At 44.4% G+C, this 27,429-nt stretch overlaps 1 protein-coding gene across 1 annotated transcript in view; it reads right to left on the bottom strand.

Annotated features, from left to right (window-relative positions):
* Positions 1–26,135, bottom strand: part of LOC308231562 (complexin-1) — a gene marked incomplete at both ends in the record, with an annotated part of 93,892 nt that extends 67,757 nt beyond the window's left edge. The window contains one exon of the mRNA XM_080637139.1: positions 26,105–26,135. Within this exon, the coding sequence (XP_080493265.1) occupies positions 26,105–26,135 (31 nt within the window). The remainder of the gene's footprint in view (positions 1–26,104) is intronic.
* Between the last annotated feature and the right edge of the window lie 1,294 nt (positions 26,136–27,429).

Here is a 27,429-nt window from a genome sequence, read left to right as displayed (position 1 = left end):
CAAATTTATGCCAGTTAATGTTTTCAGGTAAAGTGCAACTGTGATGAATTGAAAGAAAGAGGGGCAACATCACAGTATCACAGTATGTTAGAGATTGGAAGGGACCTCAAAAGATCATCTAGTCCAATCCCCCTGCCAGAGCAGGAACACCTAGATAAGGTTACATAGGAATGTGTCCAGGAAGGTTTTGAATGTCTCCAGGGAAGGAGACTCCACAACCTCCCTGGGCAGACTGTTCCAGTGTTCTGTCACCCTCACTGAGAAGAAGTTTCTTCTCAAGTTTAAGTGGAACCTCTTGTGTTCCAGTTTATACCCATTACCCCTTATCCTATCATTGTTTGCCACTGAGAAGAGCCTGGCTCCTTCCTCGAGACACTCCCCCTTTATATATTTATGTGCACTAATAAGGTCCCCCCGCAGTCTCCTCCTCTCCAAACTATAGAGACCCAGCTCCCTCAGTCTTTCCTCATAAGGGAGATGCTCCACTCCCTTAATCATCTTAGTTGCCCTGCGCTGGACTCTCTCCAGCAGGTCCCTGTCCTTCTTGAACTGAGGGGCCCAGAACTGGACACAATATTCCAGATGCGGTCTCACCAGGGCAGAGTAGAGGAGAAGGAGGACCTCTCTCGACCTACTGACCACCCCCCTTCTAATACACCCTAGGATGCCATTGGCCTTCTTGGCCACAAGGGCACAGTGTTGGCTCATGGTCATCCTGCCATCTACTAGGACCCCCAGGTCCCTCTCCCCTACGCTGCTCTCTATCAGGTCGTTCCCCAACCTATACTGGAACCTGGGGTTGTTCCTGCCCAGATGCAGGACTCTACACTTTCCCTTGTTATATTTCATCAAGTTATTCCCTGCCCAACTCTCCAGCCTGTCCAGGTCTCGCTGGATGGCAGCACAGCCTTCTGGCGTGTCAGCCACTCCTCCCAGCTTAGTGTCATCAGCAAACTTGCTGACAGTACACTCAATTCCCTCATCTAAATCATTGATGAATATATTAAATAATACTGGTCCCAGTATTGACCCTTGAGGCACTCCACTAGATACAGGCCTCCAACTAGACTCCGCCCCATAGACTACAACTCTCTGGCTTCTGTCCTTCAGCCAGTTCACAGTCCACCTCACTACCTGATCATCCAGGCCACACTTCCTCAATTTAGCTATGAGGATGCTGTGGGAGACTGTGTCAAATGCTTTGCTGAAGTCTAGGTAGACCACATCCACCGCTCTGCCATCATCCATCCACAATGTTATTTCTTCATAAAAGGCTATGAGGTTGGTCAAGCATGACTTCCCCTTGGTAAAGCCATGTTGACTGCCCCTCAGAACCCTCTTATCCTTGACATGCCTTAAGATGGCATCAAGGATAAGGTGTTCCATCACTTTCCCAGGGATGGAGGTGAGGCTGACCGGACTATAGTTACCCGGGTCCTCCTTCTTGCCCTTTATGAAGACTGGAGTGACATTTGCTTTCCTCCAGTCCTCAGGCACCTCTCCTGTTTCCCAAGACTTGGTAAAGATGATGGAGAGTGGTCTAGCAATGACTTCCGCCAGTTCCCTCAGCACCCGCGGGTGCATCCCATCTGGACCCATGGATTTATGGATGTCCAGATTGCTCAACTGGTCCCTAACCCATTCCTTGTCGACTAAGGCAAACTGCTCCCTTGACCTGACTTCATCTGAGGTCTCAGGAGTACAGGGCTCTTCAGGACTGCCTCCGGCAGAGTAGACAGAGCCAAAGAAGGCATTCAATAACTCTGCCATCTCTGTATATTCTGTCACCAGGGCACCCATCCCATTCACCAGTGGGCCAACCTTGCCTCTGGTGTTAGTTTTATCAGCTATGTATTTGAAAAACTTCTTTCTGCTGTCCTTGACCCCTCTTGCCAGATTTAATTCTAAGGAGGCCTTAGCCATCCTAGCTGCCTTCCTACATCCTCTAGCAGCAGCCTTATTCCTCCCAAGTGGCCAGCCCCTCCTTCCATGACCTTTAAACTCTCCTCTTCCACTTGAGCATACCCAGCAGTTCCTTTTTAGCCACGCAGGTCTCTTGGCCCTCTTCCTTGACTTCCTACGTGTCGGGATGCTCTGCTCTTGAGCTCGGAATAAGCAATTCTTGAATGTCAACCAACTATCCTGAGCCCCTTTACCTTCAAGCAGCCTTGCCCATGGGATTTCCCCTAGCAATTGCTTGAAAAGGCCAAAGTTTGCCCTGCTAAAGTCCAGGGTTGCAATTCTACTTGCTATTGTACTGGTCCTACCACACAAGATCCTGAATTCCACCATCTCGTGGTCGCTGCAACCAAGGCAGCCCTCAACCTTTACTGCTTCGACCAGACCCTCCTTGTTAGTGAGGATGAGATCCAGCAGCGCTCCTCTCCTGGTTGGCTCATCCACCATTTGCATGAGGAAGTTATCATCCATACACTGGAGGAACCTCCTGGACTGTGGCTGTGTTGCTGAGTAGTCCTTCCAGCAAATATCAGGGAAGTTAAAATCCCCCATGATGACCACGGCCTGTGACTGTGAGGCTGCTCTCAGCTGCCTGTAGAAGGCCTCGTCAACTCCCTCACCCTTATCTGGTGGCCTGTAACACACCCACAACAGTATCGCCCCTGCTAGCCTGCCCCTTAATTCTCACCCACAGACTCTCAACTCGCTCATCCCCTGACCCAGGACAGAACTCAGTACATTGCAGCTGCTCTCGCACATAAAGAGCAACCCCAGCACCCCGCCTGGCTGGCCTGTCTTTCCTGAAAAGGACATAGCCCTCCATGAGTATATTCCAGTCATGTGAGCTGTCCCACCACGTCTCTGTAATTGCCACCAGATCATAATCTCCTGACTTAACACAGGTCTCCAACTCCTCCTGCTTATTTCCCATGCTGCACGCATTGGTGTATAGGCATTTCAAGGAGGGAGCTGAGCTCACCATTTTCACCCTAGGATTATAGGAGGCCTTCCAGTCTTCATCAATCCTAGAGTGCTGCCCCACAGGGGCAAGCCCAGTTACAACCCCATCCACCTTCGAATCTAGTTTAAAGCTCTCCAAATGAGCCCTGCTAAATCATGCCCCAGCATCCTTTTGCCTCTGTGAGTTAAACCTTTCCCACGTGCCATCATTCGGACTGGAGCCTTATAAAACCAGCTGTTATCAAAGAACCCAAAGCCCTGCCTAAAGCACCAGTCTCGTAGCCAATTATTTACAGACTGAATTTTCCCATTCAGTCCCACATCATCACCAGAAGATGGAAGAAGCGAGGAGAAGATCACTTGAGCCCCAGACTCTTTCACCATCCGCCCCAAGGCCCTGTAGTCTTTCTTCATCCCCCTCAGACTGCGGGAAGCAGTTTCCCCCCCACCTGTCTGGAAGACCAGCAGCAGGTAGTAGTCTGTCGGGTGCACCAGGCTGGGGAGCGTTCTGGTGATATCCCTGATCCGGGCTCCAGGCAGACTACACACTTCCCTATGATGAGGGTCAACTCTGCATATAGGGCCCTCTGTTCCTCTCAGAAGGGAATCGCCTACAACATCTTTCTTGTCAGAGGCAGTCTTGAGGTGCGAAGTCGACCGCCTTTTCCGATGTGACCTTGTAGTCTGGCCTTGCACCACATCCTCACTTACCTCTCCATCAAGATCCAGGGCCTCAAACCTATTACGGAGGGGCACCTGGGGAAGCAGGGCAGGAAGCGAGGAAGGTTGCCCACGGTTCCGAACTGGAACTTGCTTCCAGCCCTCATCGTCTTTTTGGTCCCTTACCTCTGCGCGACAGCTACAGGGCAGGGGCTGTCTCCGGCCATTCCCCTCTGTCTGAGAGGAAAGGGGGTCCATCCCCTTTTGGGAGATATCTCCCTGGAACCGTTCCTGCTGGCACGCCAGGGAGTTACTCCACCAGTCGATCTCCCTTTCACACTCCCTGATGGTCCTCAGCGTCTCGACCTCCTCTTTAAGTTCTGCCACCAATCTAAGCAGATCTTCTACCTGCTCACACCTCACACAGGTGGAATGCTGGCCTCCCTCCCTCAGCAGCAGCAGGCTCTGGCACTCCCTGCAGCCAGAGACCTGAACAGCCACAGTTTGGGACAGGGTCTCTGTCTGAGTATCTTAATCACAGCAGCTTTGGGTAACTGTTCAAGGGACAGACTCCCAGCACACGCCCCTCATCTCTTTTTTCAGTTCCTGTAAACCATATTTCTCTTCTTGAGAACATGGCATCTCAGATACTTTCTGCCATATCCTCACATTTCATTTTCATTATGCTCACACTGCAAGTTCAGCCTCTTGTTCATTCTGACAGGGGTTCTGCATTTATCTCAGAAGCATAACTGATGATCCAGTCTGGAAGAACAAAGGAAAACCAGGACTCTTACCATTGTTGTTCCCACAGACCAGCTACAGGAAAATTCATCATCTGCTTGCCTTGTCGTATATGTTGCCTTTGCATTCACATGGCTAAGAGAACCAAAAGACGTGTACCGCTTTCTTATTTTCACTCCTGCCCTGGGGCAGGTTTCTAGTTGTGCTGCACTGTTTCCTGGTGTGGCCACACTCTAAATGGAAAGATGCAAGTACTCTAAAAGGGCAGTGTGGATAGTGAAAACATTAATCATAGAATCATAGGATAGTTAGGGTTGGAAAGGCCCTTAAGAACATCTAGTTCCAACCCCCCTGCCATGGGCAGGGACACCCCACACTAAACCATGCCACCCAAGGCTCTGTCCAACCTGGCCTTGAACACCACCAAGGATGGAGCATTCACAACCTCCCTGAGCAAGCCATTCCAGTGCCTCACCACCCTTACAGCAAAGAACTTCTTGCTTATATCCAATCTAAACTTCCCCTGTTTAAGTTTGAACCCATTACCCCTTGTCCTCTCACTACAGTCCCTGATGAATAGTCCCTCCCCAGCATCCTTGTAGGCCCCCTTCAGATATGGAAGGCTGCTATGAGGTCTCCAAGCAGCCTTCTCTTCTCCAGGCTGAACAGCCCCAACTTTCTCAGTCTGTCTTCATATGGGAGGTGCTCCAGTCCCCTGATCATCCTCGTGGCCCTCCTCTGGACTTGTTCCAACAGTTCCATGTCCTTTTTATGTTGAGGACACCAAAACTGCACACAATACTTCAAGTGAGGTCTCACGAGAGCAGGGTAGGGGGGCAGGATCAACTCCTTTGACCTGCTGGTCACGCTCCTCTTGATGCAGTCCAGGATACAGTTGGCTTTCTGGGCTGTGAGCGCAAGCTGCTGGCTCATGTTCATTTTCTCATCTACCAAACTGACTCATACAAACAATATCATGGAATTGCTTTCAATTTAATAGCTCCAATCCTACTTTCAGTTTAACAGCTCCAGTCCTAATGCTAGTGTGGGTCTCTTGGACACAACATGGAGCAGAAAATCTGCTGCCTCCCTGTGCTTTCAGCTTATCACTGATTTGCCCAAATGGTGCAGCTGTGGATGACAATTCCCACAAGAGATTCTGGAGTGAATTTTTGTGGTACCTGGCTGACCTCCGGCTTTGGAAGTGAAAACTGTGTGAAAACATATTTTCCTTCCACTTCACCTACCTCAACTTCAGATTTGTCCTCCAATACAGACACACTCCCCGCACTGTTTCAGAAAACTCTCCTGCTTGTTGCTATGATCTTTCCAGGTGACTGGTATACATATGCAGCACTGAAAAAGCTAAAGGGATACAGTGCACATAGAAATGGCTCATGCTGGTTATGTCTTCCTTTCCAGGAAAATACAACGCAATGTCACTGAAATACATGAGACTACATCCACATCACCTCTTGCATACTGAATTAAAGCTCAGATGCCTCCTGCTCTAAATAGTACACTTTATGAACAAAGCATTCCTTTGACAGGACTTCCATACTGATAGAAGGCTTCGGTTTGCTCAAGAAAAGAGGACCAACATCCATCAAACCAGACTGAGAAGCACACAAAGAGAGGTAATAGCAACAGTGCTAATGTGCAATAACCTGTTCCTTGCACCTATAAAGGATGTAATATATTAGAAGACATAACACAGATAAAACTTGAGTTATTAGATGAGTGTAACACCTATCACAAACCTTATAGATACTTTACCAGCAAGATTATCTAAATTCTAGAAGATTAGGGGCATATCTCAGTTCCAGGATACTCACAGCTCCAAATTCTGCTGTTAGAACACCTCCTTATTCTTCTCAAACTCTTCTCTCAGCACCTCTCCTTGTTCCATTTGTCTACCAAGTTTAACGGGGGCAGACAAAGGAATAGAAGAGGAAATGGCTGCAATGAAGCTATAAAGCAGACTTCTGTTTAGCAGATATGAAAGCAAGAACAGACCTTCTTCTTTTTGTAAACATTTCTAGTTAATCTAAATTGGGTCTGTAGCTGTGACAATTCAGAACCTTCTCCCAAGAAGACAATCCTAATGAGATCCATCTCAATTGATATGGGCATCCAGTATATATGGTTAAGAAACATTGCCTGTGCTCTCTCCATTCTCCTGAAGGGAAACCAGTGTCTCTTGGGAGGTCCTTTAGAAGATCACTTCATGTTAATTCTTTGAGGGGACTTCAGAATCTGATGATTAGCTATGTTAGTTGTATTCATCAGTATGTTTGTAGAAGCAACAATAAAAAGGCTCCTGGAGACCACTGGCATTGTTTTGTTAAGTCTGGAAGCTGATACATAATTGATTTGCTGTCAGGTTGGAAGGACAAGGAGAGTTGCTGCAGGGAGAGTGCTCTGAAAGGTCTATCCCTCATTTTAATTAATCACTTGAATGACAGTATGGACACTCACTCCATTGCTGCAGTAGCATAGGTTTAAACTGGGCAAAGTAAGGAAGTTTGACATGCATGGCTTGTTACAAGACAGAATACTTTGCAATACCCAGGAAAAAAAAACGTAGCTTTCAATCACACCAGCCTTCCTACAACTCTTTATCTGGATGCTGGAAAGCTAGCAGGGCAAAATTAGCATTAACAGTGCACTTAAATAATGGCATAAAACAGGATTGATGCAAAGCCAAAGCTGTCTACCAAAAGAGGAATATTCAAGTGCAGAAGTAAAAGTATGCTTCCCACAAGGGAGTGTGGATCCACCAGCAGTTCTGTCGAAAAGGAGATGACAGTGATATAAACTATTGTCATAGCTAAGGCATGGAAGACACTAGAAAAATAAGACTAGATTAGGCTTTGTCCTGCCTCTACAATTATACAAGATAAAGATGAGATGGAAATCAATGCAGTGTGCCAGGAAATAGCTCATATTGCAGATTAAAAAGAAGAGCTACTAAATACAGCTCTGCTTCATCCTGACATTATGTGAGTATATCAGGCAGCAAATCATCCTGATCTGAGTGATTGTGCTCTGCTGAAAATGCTTAAATGACCTTCACTCTGTTCCTTTCATTGGTGGCCAGAATATATCCCAGTGCTGTATTTCATCTTTCTCTATCAAGGAACTACCACAGATCCTGCGAAGGACTTTATTATCACCTTTTAGGCCAGAGAAGGAACACATGCTTACTCACAGGAAGAAGCTGTAAATGTTCCCCAGAGGTGCTGAGATCTGCTTAAGGAAAAAATTTTTTTTAAATATTACATAATGAAACATTCTGTATTTAAGATTAGTTGTGTCACTTCCCATTGTCAAGCTGGTCCATCCATCAGAGTATCTTAATGAGCTTGTTCAGGAGCTTCAATGCTTCAGCTGGAAAGTTACACAGATGAGTCTGTCACAGGTTAATTAAGCTGAAGTTTAGATTAACGATAAACAGATTTTATGACAAACACTTTCTCTCACCAAAACCAGTTCAACTCTGTAGATCCTTTGATGTTATGGTGGCTGACCGGTTTGCAACACACAACCATGTATCTGTGTTTCTGTTTATCTGTCTGACACGGATCAAGCAGCAGTGAAACAACACCACTGGTTTTTGGATAGACCAACACAGCTGAAGTCTAGCCTATTTCTATCATGACACTGCACTGGAAAACTAAAGGCTGTGCCCCAAAAAGCAGTAAACAGTGTCTGTCTAATTGGTTTCCTCTCATGCGTTTGTGGCTACTGGCACAATCTTGGAAGAAAAGCATGCTGGGTTCAGGCACACTCTTCACTCATCAAATGACTAAATATAACCATACCGATACACATAAAGGTTGCTACAGGTATAAGCCAGACCGAGCTGGTTAAAAATCAGAGGCCTGGTGACAGTGTCGAGAAATTGTCTAACAATTAACAGCCATTTGGGACCAGAGGTCAATGACATGCCATAAATGAGAGCTAAAGTCTTAGTAGCTTTGCTTCTGACAGTGGAATAATGTGATGGTGGACAGAGAGGAAAAAGCTCTCTTCTCACAGCTTCTGTTCCCAAAGATGCCTCAAAGGTCTGGAATATGTTATGAAACAGATGGGACTTCCCATGTTATCTGTGAAAAATTACATAGTCCAACAGACCAGGAAAGGATAGGCAATTTTGCCTCATTTACCAAACTGGCATGAGCTCATGGCCACGGAGTCAGCCGAAAGTCAGCAAAGTCCCCGAGTGCCTTATTACAAGGTTGTGCTTTCTACCCTTGAGCAACGAAGAATGCAAGGTTAGGCCAGCTTCTCTGAGGAGAAGATAAATTATGCCAGTACTCCTCTCTCCTCCCACTGCCCCAGTGTGTGCTTCCTGCAGTTTTTTGAGGGCATGGGACTGGATTTGAGCAAGATAAGAAACCAAAAACAGCCAAACAAACCAAGAAACCTTGATTTACTCAACACAACTAATTTCTTATTTTTCAAAGAACGGTTACAGCCAGTTTTAGTACAATGTCTTAATGAAGACTGACTCATGAGTTGGCTCTCTTATAAAGGCTTTATAGTTAAAGAGAATGGGAATAAGAACCTTGTTAAAATGAAAGCTGTGTTGAGGGTTTTGTATTTCATGCCAGTTACCTCTTACCACTTTCGCTATTTGGTTCTCTAATTAAAAGGTTAGCAAACATGAACAGTGAGCCTTTGCGAAGACATAAGGAACCTCAAGTCCCTCTGCTTAAACCCTGAACTGAATTTAACTCCCCAAGACTGTCAATGATATGATCAAGGCAAGTCTCTGATTCCCTGGTACGAACTTGCACATGAAATTAAAATTATGGGGAATGGTGGATAACAGGGATTTTTTATTCTGAGCATACTATCTACAATCAATACAGTCAAAGAAGGATTCATACATGCTCGTAGTCAATGCTCTGTATAGCAATCGTAGTTACTGTGTGCACACACCAGTGAGAGGGGACAGAGAGGTCACCTTCTCAGTATGGTGAATATAGCAAAGCCAGTCTGGTGATTTTTCTGTGTGGCGAACACATCTAACAAGTAGAGGGAAAATATCCTCTCAGCACATTATGGCTGTTCGAAAGGTGCAATGGGCTCTCTAGGAGATCTGCTGGAATTGAGGTTGTGGGCTTTCTAGGAGAAGAGGTCTGCTGGAATTGAGGTTGTGGGCAGGGTCCATCAGCTGTGATCCATGGTGTAAGTACACCCAGCAGCAGTAGAGAATACCCTGTCACCATATGAACAAGGTCCCTGTGCTTAGTGATGGACGCTCCGAAACATGCCCCACACATAAAGGAGATCATTCTCTCCCCATTCGAAGTCAGGCTGTGCAGTCAGGGCTTGTTCAGCCTGTAGAAGAGAAGGCTCCGGGGAGACTTTAAAGCAGCTCCCAGTGCCTAATGAAACCAACAACCTGGAGAGAAGCTTTTGACAAAGGCCTGTAGGGACAGGACAAAGGCTTTAAACTGAGAAATGGGAGACTGAGATGAGACATCTGGAAGAAGTTCTTCCCTGTGATGGTGGTGAGGCCCTGGCACAGATTGCCCAGTGAAGCTGTGGCTGCCCCATCCCTGGCAGTATTGAAGGCCAGTTTGCAAGGGGCTTGGGGAATTTTGGTCTAGTCAAAGGTGTCCCTGCCCATGACAGGGGGGTGGAACTGGATGAGCCTTAAGGTCCCTTCCAACCCAAACCACTCTGTGATTTATTGTTTGTGCCAAAGGTCACAATGCTTTCTCGCTAAAGTCAAGGCAAGATCTTTCTCAGGGGAAGCTGCATATGCATGGCCCCAGTACAAGTTACTACAATTCCACAGTGAATCCAATTCATCACAACATTACCACATCATCATGAGCAAAGACAGGACTAAAGCTCACTGGATGAATGTCTCTGATAGCATTAACCCCTACATGCTCCACTGGCAGTTCACACCAGCTCTTTCAGCAGCACCATGCACATATTACCCTGTAATCCAGACTGCTGAGACATGTAAGTTCACAGGGTATCATTTATTTGTCTTCATCCATCATTGCTAGGTCTAAGCAGCAAAAAGTACCAGAATCTACTCACATTGTTACAGGGAAGAAGTTGCAGCAGTCCAAAGAAGGGAACAAGTTTATTGGTGGAAAACTGGAGTGCTGAGACCTCAGAAAAGATTGGTTGTTCCATTTTCTCCTTCCCACTACTGTCCTCATAAGAGAACACCAGGAAGAACAGACCCTGACAAGCAGCTCTAGTGCTATCTTTGCACCAAAGTAAAACAGAGATAACATCCTGACAGGAGGTTTCATGAAATGAGGAAAAAAAGAGTAGATTGTAAGATACACCAGTGTCCATGTCTTTGTAAGTTAGCTATTGAGAAAGGGAAGAAAATTAATCATGAAAGTCAAAATAAAAGCATCTAAGATCATGTGTAAGTGTACCACAAATGCTTTTAAATTTCAAAAGGACCTTAGACCGTTTGAAATCAATGTGGCCTTCCCCTTGATGACAGTCATCTTTAATGCAAGTCATCTTTTAGGGTCTTCAAGGCCTTCAAATTACATGACTGGCTTTTATCTTCAGTGGTATTGCTGATTAATCTTTCCCAATGGAGGAAAAATTCCTTACGAAGACAAATAGCACTTTATTTTTACTAACTGAACATAGAAGAATGTGATCTTTCTATTTTGCTCTAAGTGAGACTCACTTGGAGGACACCTGGCTCTTCTCATAAGTGAAGAACTCAGCCATCATCTTCGTATAGTATCTCACAGAACATTTGCGTATTTCTTCCTTACTAGCCCACTACTCCCTGATACCAGGAAGTTCAGCATAAACACCGGAAGGAGGATTTTCCCAGGCCCTTCTCCCGTAGCTCTTCCCAGATCCCCTAGGAATTTCTTTAAGCTCAAAAGTATCAAAGGCAGATTTCGACACAGGTGGATGCTTCTTTCATGTGTTGCTGAAGTCAAATGAGAACCCAGGCAGCAAAGGAGATTGTCTCAAACTGCATAGAACAGACTTTGCAGCTCTGAGACCACTTTCAGAACCTGAAGTAGCAAGTGAGCAGCAAGACAGTACACTAGAGCTCAGCTTGGGCAATGGGACTTTCCAGAGCAGGAATGGGCAGGCTTCCTCTGTTCTGCCATCAGGAAATATATTCATAGCATCAGCTTTCCACACTGTCAGGGACAGAAATAACAGCAAGATGAATGTGCAGGTGGCAATGCTATAAAGGCTGCTCAGCTGCAGGTGATGCAATGATATGGCCAGAAGCCTTGCAAAACATCCAGCCCAAAGAGACAGAAGGTTCTCCTCCCACCACTTGGAGTCCATGCATAAATCTGGTGCTGGGTTCCATCCACAGGTTCATCTCTGATGCAGATACCTACCCAGAAATATATAGCTGGGAGTACAGTTTGACTGCACTTGTCTTCAGGCAGGGATTAAGAGCTCTCATTGGATCCTTTTCCTCCTTGAACTTGATGGGAAGAGGAATTTTACTTTTCAGGTTGTCCTCCTCTGAACAGATTTGCTTTTCTTCTGCTCCCTGAGGTTTAAATGAGAGGAGAAAACAGGGAAGGCAAAAAATACAACACTGAGCTGATGCTCAGTTTTCATTAAGTACAGCATTCTTTAGCACAGACCACATGTTACCTTGCCATCATGTCCTTAAAGGAAAATTCCATTATAAAAGAATGTTTAGGATGGGTAGTTTTCAGCTGGATCTTGGTCATGTCCTTGTCAGACTCTACGTGGATGTCTTATTTGTCCTCCTAATGCCTCTGATGATTTATTAGAGAATTTGCAGGCACACCAAAATTATAAATAATGCAAAAGTGTAAACGTGGTTTATGTATTTACTACAAAAAAGTATCAGCCTCACGTTGTCACTGCATTTGCTGACCTTGGGCTTATTTTGGATTTAAAGCTTGTTTCAAATCTCTTATTTGAAATTATACCATTACATTGTTTTTTTTTAATTACCGTGAAATGCACAACTTTTCACTATATCACTTTCGCATTCCCTGCTGCTAGCAAAGGCTATTGTGAGATACCTGTCACTCAAAACTGCTAAAACTAATGCTTGTCACTTAGTTTCCAGCTAACCAACAAGGCAAAAAAAAGAAGAAAAAATTACTTTATCAGCTCAAGTCTCTTTACATCTGCTTTATTCACAGCTGTAACACAACCTGTTATAATTGAAATGCAGTTTAATCAACTAAGTGGGCCACCCCGTGAGGAAAAGTGGGGAAAAAAAAAAAGAGAAAGAGAAAAAAGAAGACAGAATCTAGGTCACTCTGTTCTTAAGACAGCAAAATAGATAATTGCTTCACTCCAAAGCATCCGTGCTGCACTTGGGGTATGTTTGAGATCTTATGTAAGTAACACCATCTCTGGTTAGCCAGTCCCCTAATAAGGAGCCACAAATACCTTTTCTATGCACATTCAGCAGTGCTAGATCTGACCCATCCTTTCAGACTGTTTAGAAAGACAAAATACTCCAACCCATGAGATTTTGAAGGATTTTTGTGAGGTTTTAAGGAGAAAAGAAAGAAAAGCCCTGTGATGATTTTACTCTCATCTACAAGAAATTAGTAGAAATGCTGCCTTCAGCTGCTGTAGACAGACAGATCTCTGTCAAAAAAAAATAAAAACATTCTTATAGCAGCTGAAATTTGTGAATAACATTATGCTGTATCACAGCAGTGTCTGTGAGGTCTCAGGACCCTGTTGTGCAGCATCAAGCCCTGGGTTTTACTGGTCATGCAGAGCTTGTCTCTGTTGGGCTAGATTAGTTCAATTGCTGTCTTTTAATTTTAATTTCTAAGCACATAAAAAAGACCTAGTCTTTTACAGGACATAGCAAAATACATGCTAAACTAAGCCCCAAATAAATATCAGACAAATAACCACTTAAAAATCAGCAATTAGACAGCATGTCTACAAGTGAGATAAAAAATAATGGGTGTTCATAACTCAGTGTGGCCAATTCACAATAGTTGGCTAGAGTTTAAACAGCATTGAAGCTTACATACCCTGCATTGGTAGGATTCAAGGTGTGAAGGAGAGTTAAAATTATGGTAGCTTTTTTTTCACTGTAGCTGGTGTGGAAGCAGAACCTCTTGTCTGTGGTCGTGATTGAGATGATGGGGTTTGCTCACCTATTTAAGCAACCATTAGTGCAGCAGCTAGCATAGCAAGAGTACATGTATAGTGTCCTTGAAGAATTGAGCTGAGGTCCAGGAGGAAGCAGTACCACCTGAAAAGTTTTACAAGATAGCAGTTAAAAAGCAAAACCAGAAGCCCCAGTTGAGTGTCTCAGCCAGGAAGCAAGTCATTGTCTCTATGGCAGGACATCTCAAGACTCATAATCAGAAAAGGGGAATTGCAGTGGCATCTCTGCTTGGTCACACAACCAGATGCAGTCAGCAGAATGGGATGGCACCTTCCTCTTCTCTTCCAGAAGCCAACACTTTGCTATGGCAATGATCTGATATTCTACTGTTTGCCTATATGCCCTGGCTGAAGCTTTCCTTTGGGTAGGTACTCCTGGAGTAATTCAGCAGTTTGAAGGAGATTTGAGTGGAAAGTTATCAGCCTCACAATACTACAGGAGGCATTTGAGCCCAGGGGATTCAGCCTTGCAAATAAAACATGCCTCTTTTCATGGTTGTTAAGCCAGCATAATGCATCCTCCTGAAATGTCTACCTATGTAGAGATTTAAGTCACTGGAATGTGAGCCTAAGTCCAGGTTATGGCCAGGGTACATAGCAGGAGCATAAAGTGAGGAACGTATACTAAGTCTAATAATCTGCCATCAGAAGTAAAACAGTAAATATTGGTACTGAGGAAGACAGAATAGCTTGTTCGCTGACAACTGTTCAAAACTGTGAACTGTGGGTAAACTGTGTAAACTGTTCCACATAAACTGTGGCTAGCATTTACAATGGAGGGAAATTCTTCCCTGTGAGGATGGCGAGGTCCAGGCACAGCTTGTGAAAGCCTAGTAGAAGGTGTCCCTGCACATGGCAAGGGTTAGGAACCCAAACCATTACATGATTACAAGATTCCATGACAACCTCATGCAGAGGGGCACACTGCTGCTTTCCCTGTGAGCTGGGCCAGGCCCCTGGATCCCATCAGAGATTATCACATATTGTAATAACATCTAAACTGAATGTAAAAACTAAACCCCTTTGATGGTTTTGTTAATAGGACAGTCTTTCAACTGAAGAGTCAAAGACATTATCTGCTTTCTATAGGGGTGCTCAGGATACAGAACTATTTCCTGCCTCACTGGGCATGCACAATTACACTGATTATTTGAAACCTACATGAGACCTCGCTTTCATTTCTCCCAGACTCCCCCAGCACCTCTCCTTTTCCACTTGTCAGAAACTCTCTTCTTACTCCTCACTCTACTATGTTCACGGCCAATTTATTCACGTATTCTTTTACCAATATTGTCCTTCCTTTACTGCAGTGTTGAACTCTCTCATGTATTTAGAAAGAGCAGTTGTTTCCCTTCTTAAATTTTTCCTCAGCATTTTAGTGTATCTCCATGTAATTACAAATTTCCTCTTTTATGCTCCTGTTCATCTGTCACAGTGCAGCTGGGCTGACATGGAACAGGAATTGCAGCTATTTAAACTGTAAGAAAAATATGGAGGAGAAACTTGTAATTGTCACAAGAAAAGTGTTTTAAATATAGATAATAATAATTATCTTCTTCATCATCATCAGAATTGTAAATAATAAAAGGCACATTTGTCTATTTCTAACAGAGATTATGGTTTTTCTAAACACTCTCCCCGGCAGTTTTATTACTAGCTGGAGCCGTCCAACAAAAGCAGCTATGCTGATATGATGGCAGTTGCCAAAACTTCTGAAAAGTTTCTCCTTCTCCTCAATTTTTTGATTGTTTGTATTTTGTTTGTTTTCAGTTTTTTAAATAAAATTTATTTTACTTAATTAAAAAATAAATCTGGAGGAAACTACAAAGAGAAATAGATTCATTCACAAAGAATGAAACATTTACCCAGTAAGAGCAACCTGTCTATCGGGGGAAACTAGCATTCATACACTTGACTCCAGCAAAATAATAAGTGGCTGACAAAAATTAAAAATACGTCTGTTTGGATATGATGTCTTAGTCTCATGAAATCATTCATGTTTACAAGGAGTCTCTTCTTGATTACTGAGAAAATAAAAACTGTGTATTTAAAATCTTTTCATAGGCAAAAAAACCCCCAAAAATACAACAAAACCAACCAACCAAACCCTCATAGTTTAGTAAAACCTTTCCAAAGACGTCTTGCAAAATAAAATTTTAATTAATATGTGTCTTTTCAAGGAATTCCATGGACACATATACTAAGAACAGGGACTTAACAGAGATCAGGCAGTTCCCCACAGTTTCTGCCCCTTCAGGGGACATGCAGGAAGCCTCACACTACACAGAATCATAGAATCCCAGATTGGTTTGTGTTCGAAGGGACCTTAAAGCTCATCCAGTTCCAACCCCTGCCACAGGCAGGGACACCTTCCACTACACCAGGTTGCTCCGAGCCCTGTCCAACCTGGCCTTGAGCACTGCCAGCGATGGGGCAGCTACAACTTCTCCGGGCAGTCTGTGCCAGGGCCTCACCACCGTCACAGGGAAGAACTTCTTTATATCTAACCTAAATCCCCCCTGTTTAAATTTGAACCTATTAGCCCTTGTCCTATCAGTACAGTCCGTGATAAAGTGTCTCATGCAATAACATGGTGGGAGGGAGGAAGAATAAACAAGAAAATTTCACTGCCAATAGCAAGAGAAGGACAAATGTTCAAGTCTATTAAGTATGCATGTTCAGCTCTGCCAAGCATCAAGAAGCAGAAGGAGCAACTGAAGGAAAAGGAAAAGCTATTTCCTTCCAATTAAGAGAAGGGCACTGTTCAGGTTCCTGTGGGTCACATTTGGCTCTGACCAGCTTTGCTTTCTGTGGAAGGGGACTGGGAGAATAGCAATCTAACCTAGAGACTAAGTAACATTTCCAAGCGCACCCAGGGTTCAGCAGCTGGGACAACAATCTCCCACTCAATTATCTGAAGCACAAGGTTCAAATTTCTTCTCAGCTGGTCAACTTTGCCTCTAGTCACCAGCAAAAAGAGAAGAAGTAGATCCAGAGACACAGAGACAGGGCAGGTCAGCTAACCTAAACTTCGACACACATGGCTTTGCCTCTTTTAATAGATGTCTGCCTTCGCTTTCATTCCTCCTATTATCTCAGGCGACAGCTTAACCATTCCATGCTTGGGTTTCTTTGTTTCTTTCCTGATTTCCCACATTCAAATCCCGCATTCCTGTTGATGTTGCACGTTTGACATTCATTCAAGGTCAGTATCACTGCAAAGGAGCCACAAGACTCAAATCATGCTGCAAAAACACAAGTAATTGCTGAGCAGCTTTGTTCTTGTAGGTAACGGCAAATTCAAATATTAAAAAAAGTGCGCATCAAAGTAATCAGATTAAATTTAGCTTTTGCATTAGTGCGTTTCTGCAGTGACAGCATCCACCCAATCAGCTCATTTAAAACTGCAGGGAGGGAAAAGAAGGGTGGATCAACTCTCTTACACAGTGTTATTATCAATTTGTCCCTAGCAGAGAAACACAATTTGTTGAAGTATTTTGTTTCTGGTATGCACTGTGATTTGTATCAGTGGTAGGAAGATCACAAGTAACCTTGGCCATGTCTGTATTTGCAGTGATCACTCTTTAGCAAACCACATGCTTATCTGCTCAGCAACTTGTGGAAATTCTCAGCCTTCTTGGCAAAGCTCTTCATCCTGAGACACATACCCCAACCTGAACCCACCAAAGAGAGAAACAGAACTAACTGTATCCAAGCTCTCACTATCAAGCCATAGGTGAGAAAATAAGACAGCCACAAACATAGTTCTCAAATACATTACTTAGCAAAAGTTCAAGGTTCTGTGTAGCCTTGAGCAAGCACTTGATTTCAGCACATGGAATGAGTACACAAAGGCAGTGCAGAGTTGCAGTCTCCTAAAAAGGAGTGTCCAAGGTTAAGAAGAGTGCTGCCTGCCCCAGCACTGAAAGAGGAGATTCAGAGAACTTGGAAGAGCCTCAGCATGGTGCATCTGCAGCTGTAGGAAGTGGGAGTAGAAATTCTGCAGCTTTGAGAGACTCATGTCCCATAGTTTGGTAACCATTCGCCTCTCCAAGGCCCTGAGAAATGGTGGATTCCCATTCTTGAAAACACTAGAACCTGTATCTGTCTCTGAGTCTCATCACCAGTCTCTACTCCCTCTCTTTCCTCTCTGAGCATTATCATATAGTGTTCTAAGAGGGGACCATGATGCTCAAACTGAAAAGCATTTGCATATAGCCCTCTAATAGGAGGCAAGCCAGTGCCAACACACTAAAGATTTGTCCCTCTCGTTCTTCCAGCCTTTCCGGCTTACTGCCATTCCTTTTCCAGGTCTCCTCAACAATTTGGTGACCTTCAAAAACTGCTGGAGAGCTTTTAATCTCCATGCAGCTGCCACAGATTTCTTACTGCAATTTCCCATGCAAACATCTTACCGCTAGAATTGAACTCTATGCTTGGGGATGCTCCAGAATGAAAGATTCTTGTCTTCCATTAGACAAGGTGCCTGCCTTCACTTAAGCATTTGCAGCGATTAGTTAGCCCTTTTAGAGCCCTGTATTACTGCAGTGCTAACAAACAAAAACAGTCCATACACTTTCAACTTCACCCAGTAAGATTTCTAACCCATGTAGCTTCAGGGATTTGATTTCATTGTCTTATTTTCATTTCTAATCAAAGCACAATGCCCTGCCATGTACATAGGCATTCATGTTCACCAGCCTTCTCTAATGGCTGCCCCTTTGCCAGCACACAAGCAAGTGAATAGGCCTCCACAACTAACAGCCTAACAACAGTCTGAACTTCTCTCTCCCCAAAGACCAACACAAAGGCAAACCAGTAGCTTGTATTTTCAGAGTCCCATTTCACCAGAAAGGTCTGAATAACTGTAAGGCATCATGGACTGGACTCCTGACTAGCTCCAAATCTGAGGCTGCAGATAGGGTTTATCTATGCAAAGCAGGCCAAAAATTCAACACTGACAAACTGTGCCAAAAGTATACAGCTGGGCAAGAAATCACCACTTTTCTCTACCCCCATGAGAACCAGGTTCAATCATGGAAGATGAGAAAAGAGAAAAGCCAGAAAGATTCAGCTGTACAGCAACAGATGTTAAAATGAAAAGTGTCAGAACTTCCTTTGAAATGGACAGAGAATCAAAGAGAAGCATCTTTTGTTCTGCCATGAAGAAATACTAGATAAACTCCATAATACCTCACAGTGCATATGAAATTTCCTTTTTTCTCACTTTCTCCCTTCTCTGAGAGAGAAAATTTCCTGCTTATCCTTGTAACTGCACTCCAAGCAGGCACTTGTCAAGCAGATGCTCAGCAGGAGAAATCTTAGTTAAGCTCTTTGTGACATACCTCTACCATCTGAAGGTTGCTCATTTCATCCACGAATACTATCTCAGTGCTTGCTTACAAATAAGAGAAGCATAAGATCCCAGCATACACAAGTGAGAGCATCTGTACGATTATAACAGCAACAGGACCAATGGAGGAAAGCAAGAATAAAAGGAAGGTTTCTCAAGAAAGGCACAGGAAGGAAGGACCTAGCCAGTTTTTCTCCTTCTGAGTTGGATCCTAAGTGGAATAAATCATACGAGCTCTTTCATCAGTATCATCTCCACAGTCTATGACTTGCTTCCTTGAAAGACATCTTGCTCTTTGGTGTCAATGGGAATCCCTGAATAACTAAACCCTACAGTTTGCTACTGGAGGATCTGGCATCAAATAAATTAACAGGGAAGATCCAAGGCTGGTATAGATTAATCAGCATTTAACAGCTAAATGCATTTATATTTTGCTTTTCTGTAAGCGCTGAGTCACCTACGTGGGATTTTGGTTTCTATCCTTTTCTCTGCCACAGACATCATGATTGCACTCAACTTAATCCAATTTCTTAAAGAAAATCTCTTTGTCAGCAACGCACATTAAGAAGAAAAAGGCCTATAAAACCATTCCTTGTGAAAAATGTATCTATCTGATATCAACACTACCTCTTCATAACATTGTTAAAATACATACACTCAAAGCATTGAAGAAAAGAAGACCCAGAAGATATTAGACCAACAACACAACCATACTACAGACCAGGGCTGCAGAATTCATCTTATACTCTTACTCACTTTAGAACTTAATAGAATAAGATAATACAGTTCATATATATGTGTGGTATATATATAATAAATTAATATAATATAATATAATAATATAATATAATATAATATAATATAATATAATATAATATAATATAATATAATATAATATAATATAATATAATATAATATAATATAATATAATATAATATAATATAATATAATATATATAATATATTTCACATAACATAGTGGAAGGGACCTTAAACCATCATCTAGTCCAGCTGACTCTTTTAGAGGTGACCAAAAGTTAAAACGTCATCAAGGGCATTGTCCAAATTCTTCTTCAACACTGACAGGCTTGGGGCATCCACCACCTCACACAGACTTTTCCAGGGATGCGGCATCCACGACTGCCCTGGGCAACCTGTTTCATTGTCTCTAGGGAGCCTGCCCCAGTGTTTGACTTAAACCATTCGCACATATCCTGTCACTGGGAAGAAGAGATGAAATCCTCAGCCTCCTCAGGCAGCTTTAGGGAGCAATAAGGACACCTCTCAGCCTGCTTTTCTTCAAACTACACAAACCTATAGTCATAGAATCATAGAATCACAGATTCACAGAATCTCAGACTGGTTCGGGTAGAAAGGGACCTTAAAGTTCATCCAGGTCCACCCCCTGTCATGGGCAGGGACACCTTCCACTAGACCAGGTTGCTCCAAGCCCCATCCAACCTAGCCTTGAGCAGTGCCAGGGATGGGGCAGCCACAGCTTCTCTGGGCAACCTGTGCCATGGTCTCACCACTCTCACAGGGAAGAACTTCTGCCTAAGAGCTCATCTCAGTCTCCCCTCTGTCAGGTTAAAGCCATTCCCCCTTGTCGTGTCCACATAGGCCCTTGCCAAAAGCCCCCCTCCAAATTTTCTTCTGACCCCTTTAAGCACTGGAAGCTGCTCCAAAGTCTCCCCAGAGCCTTCTCTTCTCCAGGCTCTCGGCCTGTCTCCGCAGCAGAAGTGCTCCAGCCCTTGAAGCATCCTGATAGCGTTCTCTGGACTATGAGTTCTCAACTGCTCCTCACAGGATGTGCTCTCCAGCCCTTTCACCAGTTTTGTTGCCCTCCTCGGACCCAATCAAATACCTTAACAATATGCCTAAATTGTGGGGCCTATAGCTGCACGCAATACAGGCAGAAGTTTTCTGAGAACAAAAGTAGATGGGCCCCCCACATTTACCACTTTGGAGAACTCCTGTCTCATCTCAGCTTCTTCAGTGTATGTGATATGGAAACATCTTACTGCAAAAAGAAAGACCTCATCTATCACAGGTTTCAATGATTATAGGCAATAGAGACCCCAGAAGTAAACACCATCACTACATGTTGGCAGTATAATTTGCCATTCTGCATTACAGTTTCAGTCCTGCTCCAGAACTTCATACATTAACATCAGCAGTGGCACACGATCTAGATGATGCATGAGGCCCCAGAACAGGAAACAGGCTCAGCAGAGAACTGCACATGTGAGAAACAAGAGGCTGAATTGGAAGAGGAGAGGAAAGAAACTACTGTGTTTGTTTCACTGTCTGTTCCACCCTAGGCACGTCTGTATTGCCTCTGACTGCACTCAATCTCACTGACTTTTCTAGCGAAAACCAAGTACCTCATCCTGACATCACAAGCAAATAAAATAAGACAAATGTAGCTTCAAAATATACACTTCACAAACCACAGAGAAGGCCTCTGCTGAGATGTTGTCAAACACTAGTACAGCTTCCATTCAGGCTTAGCTGGCATTCACACATACGTACACATTCACTAACGTAAGCTTAGCACAGGGGTTGTTTTTTCAGAGCTTATGAACAGTGACTTCAACCCCATCATGTTCAGGAAGGTTTAGATCACTGCCTATCTTTGGGAACAAGGACACTTTAGACCCTCTTTGGACTGTATTTTTTGGTTTACCTAGCTGAATCAAAGCTGCCAGTAGGGTACATGAAGTAGGCAGTCTCCCCTTGCTGACATCTTCCAGATGGCAATGGTTTTGCATTTGTCTTCTGCCTGCAGTATTTTAACAATTATTATGAACCAAACCAAATCTCCAATGAATCGTGACAGATAAAGTGATTGCTAAGCTGTAGTCTTCACTTGAAGCTGCAACCAATAAAACAGAAACTTATACCTTCAATATAGACCAGTGAATATCTATCCAGAAACTCCAATGAAGCCTCCCTCCTGATGGAGCTTGCATTGCACAATGAGTTCAAGGAGTACGGGTAGTATGAACAAGAAATGTAGACAGTACCATTGATCTGCACTATTGTATATGAAATGAGTTATGTGATTTATCCACAGGCTGACATTAGGAAAAGTCACTAATTAACGGCAGACATCCCAGCTAGACACATATCTTATCCATGTCAATAAAAGGAGCACATTAAAAGGCCCCTGTGCAACATCATATAATAGAGTTAGAGCTGTTGTGTTTTCTGTATATCCATATTTTCACAGAATGGTATGCACAGTGCTAGATTCTGCCCTAAGAAATCTCTCTCTCTTCAACCATGTCATGATCCCACCTCAGACAAATCCTACTCACCTCCCCATAGGCTTTCCTCTTTTTCCATTTGAAAATTGCCAGAGACCCTTGTGCCCCAGGTCTCCCAGTTACAGGATGACAGCTAGCAGAGCTTCATGAATTTTACTGTCTTCTACTTTGGTCCCTTTTCCCTATTTGTCCAAGCCACTAGCGACAGAAGTGAGACAGGGCTGTATGACACAAGAGTATAACACAGCTGTTAAAGTAATCTTTGCTTTCACAAAAATCTATAAAGAAATAAACAATTCCCAGTGAAAAACACTATGGCTGAATTCCTTCATGTCCTCCATTACCAGTTTTTTCCTGAGAAGTTGGAAACCTTGGTCATTATGAGAGTGCTTCTGAGGTCTGCTCTGGCTTGGTAAAGAGCAATCCTAATGTAAAACACAATCATTAAATCACTCTGGTTTTCTTCATTTAATGAACTGTCGCAGGAACAGTAAAGTGACTGATCACCCTTGCTGCATACCTATGTCAGTGTCTGCTGGTGTGAGTGGATCAGTTACAAAATGTGCCTTTGCAGTCCCTGTTACCTTTTTGCAAGAAGAAGCCAAAATTGTTAAACGTCTGGGTTTCTTCTTGCTATTTTCTTCTTGTTGTCCTACACAGCTAATAAGCATCATGACTGCATTGTATCTCTGTAGCTTCTGGCATTGTCAGACAATAAATGAGATGACTTTCAAACAGCGTGTTGAAATGTCTAAGGAGCACAAAACAAGCCATGGAAGCAAATTGGCCAAATGAGCTCGTATTTTGCACAGCTTTTCCTCAACCACTGTCCACTGCTAATGATAGGGACAAGGATTTTGCCTTGAATGGGACAGGGATTTGCAAAGACGTATTTCAAATGGTTAACCACCATGCAGATTCTGCTGCCAATATGAGCAGCAAAATCCCTGTGCGGCAGTATAGCAGAGCATGGCCTTCCACTGCACAGAAACAGACGTCCTTTAACAACAAGTCCGCACAAGGACACACTCCTCTTTCACAACACAGTAACCCGCAAAACCAATTTCACAAAATGCAAATTTTCCATTCACACAGACTTCCAAGCCAAGCAACTCTACATAACATAACTGCCTATCCTTGCTTCCTAACAGCTCACTTACCTTTCGAGACACATCACTGACTTCTTCTTGTCTGACTGGCAAAACTCCAAGGAAAATCAAACCTGATTCCCTTGTCTCTAATGGCACAGGACAATGTCCTCAAAGATAGCTTCAAAGACAATGGGAGAACTCCCACAGAAGTGTTCTACTAATGAGTGAGGAGTTGGGAAAGCAATGAAGTATTCCTCCCAGTACATACTCTAACCACTCTAGTATGACAAAATCTGGTCCCAAAGTCCACATATATTTCAAAGCCCTGTACAGCCCTGTCGAGCAGAAAAGCAGAAAAACACCCAACCTGCAAGCAGTTCTCAGATCCAGGCTCTGAGCTACCATAAGCTCTGGTCTAAGACCCACTTTAGTGCTGAATGCTGGGAAAAGAAAATGTCATGACCATAATGATTATACAAGGAAGCCCATTGGCTTTTGTCATGGCTGAGATAGTGAAAGGGGTAAGCTATCATAGCTGAAGGTGATCTGCAAGTGATATCTATAGCAAGTCTGATTCTCTGTAAACTGGACCTCTCTGACAAAATTGCAGTATTTTTTGTTTCTTCCAGGGTTGCCAGAAGAGATTCTGCGAACTGGATAAGAACTTTCACACCATTCAAAAAATCTCAAGCAGGCAGCAAAATTAATTTGGAGATGTTCTGGGAAAAGCCAAATGAAACTGAAGTCCAAAAGCCACAAAATCCACGGGAAGATGTTGCTGGAAGTGTGAATAATGAAAAAGCCCACTAGCAGATCACACCATGCTAGCAGAAGCAAGCCTGTTACCCACCAGAGGTTTGGTGCTTTGCTCAACTTGAGCATCTTCCTTTGGATGTCAGAACCAGCAAACAAAAGGGTTCTGGCCCCGTAATTAAGGAAACTGCAACCTTTAGTCTTTATCTTACTGTGCCAGTTCAGCCAGACTGCATCAGCTTGGGCTTCAGCTCCAGTGGAAAACAAGTGTCCAAAACTAGCTTTGCTCGCCATGCTGTTTGCCTTGGGTGATGCTGTATTTCCTCTTAGAAATTACTAATTTAAAACCAGGTCTTTGCTTAATGAATGAGCACTGGATTTTCCCACTTTGCAGAGACTTCTTGTTTATTAAGTAAGCAAGTTCCAGACGCATTAAGTCACCTGGCAGAAGAGCTGGTGCCCTGGACAGCATCTTGACAGACATCAGGAACTCAGACTTTTCCTTCTTAGCAAGTCCTTTTATGATGCCAATCCTGACTCTGGCATGCAACATTATGTTAGGATGAATGTCTGCCCTGGATTATTGTTATATGTTATGTTGTTATTGTTATGTTAAGCATGGGCAAACACTGCTTCCAGCTCAGGTTAGAAATTAAGATGAACAAAAAGGCATGCACCTCAGCCGTTACTGCTCTGCTGCAGCCCTCCTCCCCTGCCTTTAACTGCAGTCTCTAAGCAGTTATTTCTCTTGGTGGATTCACAAGATCTCCAGCTGCTGTCGCTGTATCTCCAGTTTGCAGGTACAAGTGTTCATTTCTGTGCAAGCAGTAGTGAACAGTGCAAAATCTACTCTTCCCAAAACTATTTCTCCTTCAAAACAGGTCCTGCAGAGTAATGCAATGCAACACTGCTACCATACAAACTGCTGTCTTCTCACATAGAGATCTCCATATCTAGCTATTTTGTACAATCAGATTAGACGTTTTCTTGTCCAGTAGTACCTTCCCATTCAAAACACCTTAGATAAAAGTTGGGTTGCTTGTTCTAGTCTTAACTGTGAGAATATTGCTGTCTTGGTGATAAAAACAACAGCAAAAACAAAACAAAACAAACAAAAAACCCTCAAACAATCCATTTGCTTTCAAGGATAAAAATCTTGCTCCCATATCATGGGAGAGAGCCCCGCAGTAAATGGTGAAGACATCAGTAGAGTAACACTATGCACAAAGTATTCTCACAGTCCCATGACTGTACAGTTTCTCCAAAGGAAAATCAATAAAAAATTCATATATGAGGTACAGTACAAAAAAAGAATGATCAGATCAATCTCAGTGACTTCCTCAGAAGCCAACTATTCCAACTCCCAACAGCAGCCATCATTCAGCATCATCATCACAGTGACAGCCTGTGTCACAGGCAATGTGAAAGGCACAGAAAAGCAATGTGCACTGTGGCAGAACAAAACAATCTCATCCCCAAATACTTCTGCATTGTCTTCAGTTTCCCCATACACATACACCGTTGCCTTTTCTATTTCCCATCATTAGGTTAAAACACACATGGAAGAAAATATGTCGAAAATGTATTTCGGGTTAGCCCAAAATCCATGTATGGTGCATATGTGGGGGATATTTTATTAATATTTAATCACTGCTTATTGCAGTGATTGTCTTATTAAAAACAAATCTCCAAACACCAGGTACAAACGTTTCTGCACTGACTGTTTTTTGGTCAAGGTCTGAGGGGAGAAGATAAAGAGGAGGCTCATGCACATATACAAAATGCTAGTATCTCTTTGGGTTTACCCTAGCTAAAACTTTTTGCAGCCTTTGTAATACCCACCTCAGCAGTATGACATGAAGCAAGGCAAGACCTGCGCACTATGGAGCAAGTCAAGTGCCAGAAGAGACATGACCCAGGCCCTGCACAGCTTGTGTTGGAGATCTCTCCCCTGACATGGCACTTTGCTGTCTGCTTGTTGCTGCCCTCTCATGCCCAGGTCCTTCAGACACTTGGCTCTGAGATCACGAATCCATGAGAGGAATGTGTTTCCAGACAGCTCTTCCAGCTGCAGACCCTTACAGAGACTCACAGAGACCCTCTCTTGTCAGATGTAAACGGAAGGGGATGGGGGGCCCCTCTTATGCCAACTGCACTTACCTCCTAGAGCTTGTTTCATGACGAAGTCCATGACGATGGCTTAGCAGTGCTGCCCACCTTCACACCCCAGATGCACAGGTATCAGGAGTCCTTGAAGGGCACCCTGCAGAAAGGCACAACTGTAAGAGGAATGGTTTCTTTAGGGGGAGAAAACGCTGATGCCTGGTCTTTCTCAGCTTCTCAATCTCACTTTTCTCCCCTTGTCTGGGTGCAGGCAGGTTTCCAATCTGCCATACCTGCAGGCCTTGGGTCTGCAGGACAAGGCACGGGGGAAGCAAAGCTGGATGCTGATGAGCAGGGAAGAGGGAGGAGAAGGAGGGAAGGAAACACAGGAGTGACCCTGAAGGAGCCGTGTGATGCTCCTCACGGCTTCTCTCCTGCAGGCGGGGAGGAAGGCGTTAAACCTCTGAACTTCCTCGTTTTCCCCGCCTGCATCTCGCTTTCTCTGTTTTCCGAGGGCGATCTCGGGAGCCATAGCTCCGCCGAGGACCACCGAGGGGGCATTTGAAGGTGAAGCATCCGCTTGTGCCAGCGGGGGAGGCCGGAGAGAGATAATGGATGCGGGGCACGATCCCGCACCTTGATCCCTCAGAACCCTTTCTCCGGCTCAAAGCCAGCGAGGGCTTCACCTCCTCGGGAACACCCGGGACGGCTCAAGGTTGACAAGGCTGGAAGAGGTGCGCTCGGTTTGGTGGCTGCTCCTCTCCCGGCACAGGCACCACGGGGCCTGTCAGCGCAGGGGACGACGACAAGAAGGGCTTCCCCATCCCTGCGTGCCCGCTGCCGCTCCGCACACCGGCACGTCACGGCACGGCATTGTACGGTACAGCACCACACGGTCCATCCCGCCCCGGCGCCGGTACCTCGCTCGGCTGGCGAGCGATGTGCTGAGCTGGGAAGAGCTTTCCTGAGCTGGGATGAGGTGAGATGGGCTGGGCAGGGCCGATGGCAGGTCCCTGCGGCAGCTCCGCTCCGGTCCTACCGGCTCTCGTGCGCTCAAAGGAAGTGCCGGGGAAGTTGCGTGTTCGGGGATGAAGAGAAGAGAGAGGAAAGGAGTCCAGAGCTGCTCCCTACTTTTCCCCCCGCGCCCCTCTTTTTATCACAGGACTTCCGGACCATCCCACCAACACGGTCCCTCCTTCCTCCTCCCCTCGTTGCGGGAGACGGGCTCCATCCCTCCCTCTGCCCCCGGCTCCCCCGCCCCTTGCCTCGGCGCTCCCCAGCCCTTCGGGGGGTGCGTATGCCCTCATGCACACCACCACGCCCCCAACCCCACCCCCTCCCCCACCAGCCCCATCCCGTGTTTTTGCAGCATCCCCAGCTTT

Source organism: Psittacula echo (genome assembly GCF_963264785.1).
Source record: "Psittacula echo genome assembly, chromosome: Z".
Classification (NCBI taxonomy): domain Eukaryota; kingdom Metazoa; phylum Chordata; class Aves; order Psittaciformes; family Psittacidae; genus Psittacula; species Psittacula echo.
This window is presented reverse-complemented; position numbering and strand designations above follow the sequence as displayed.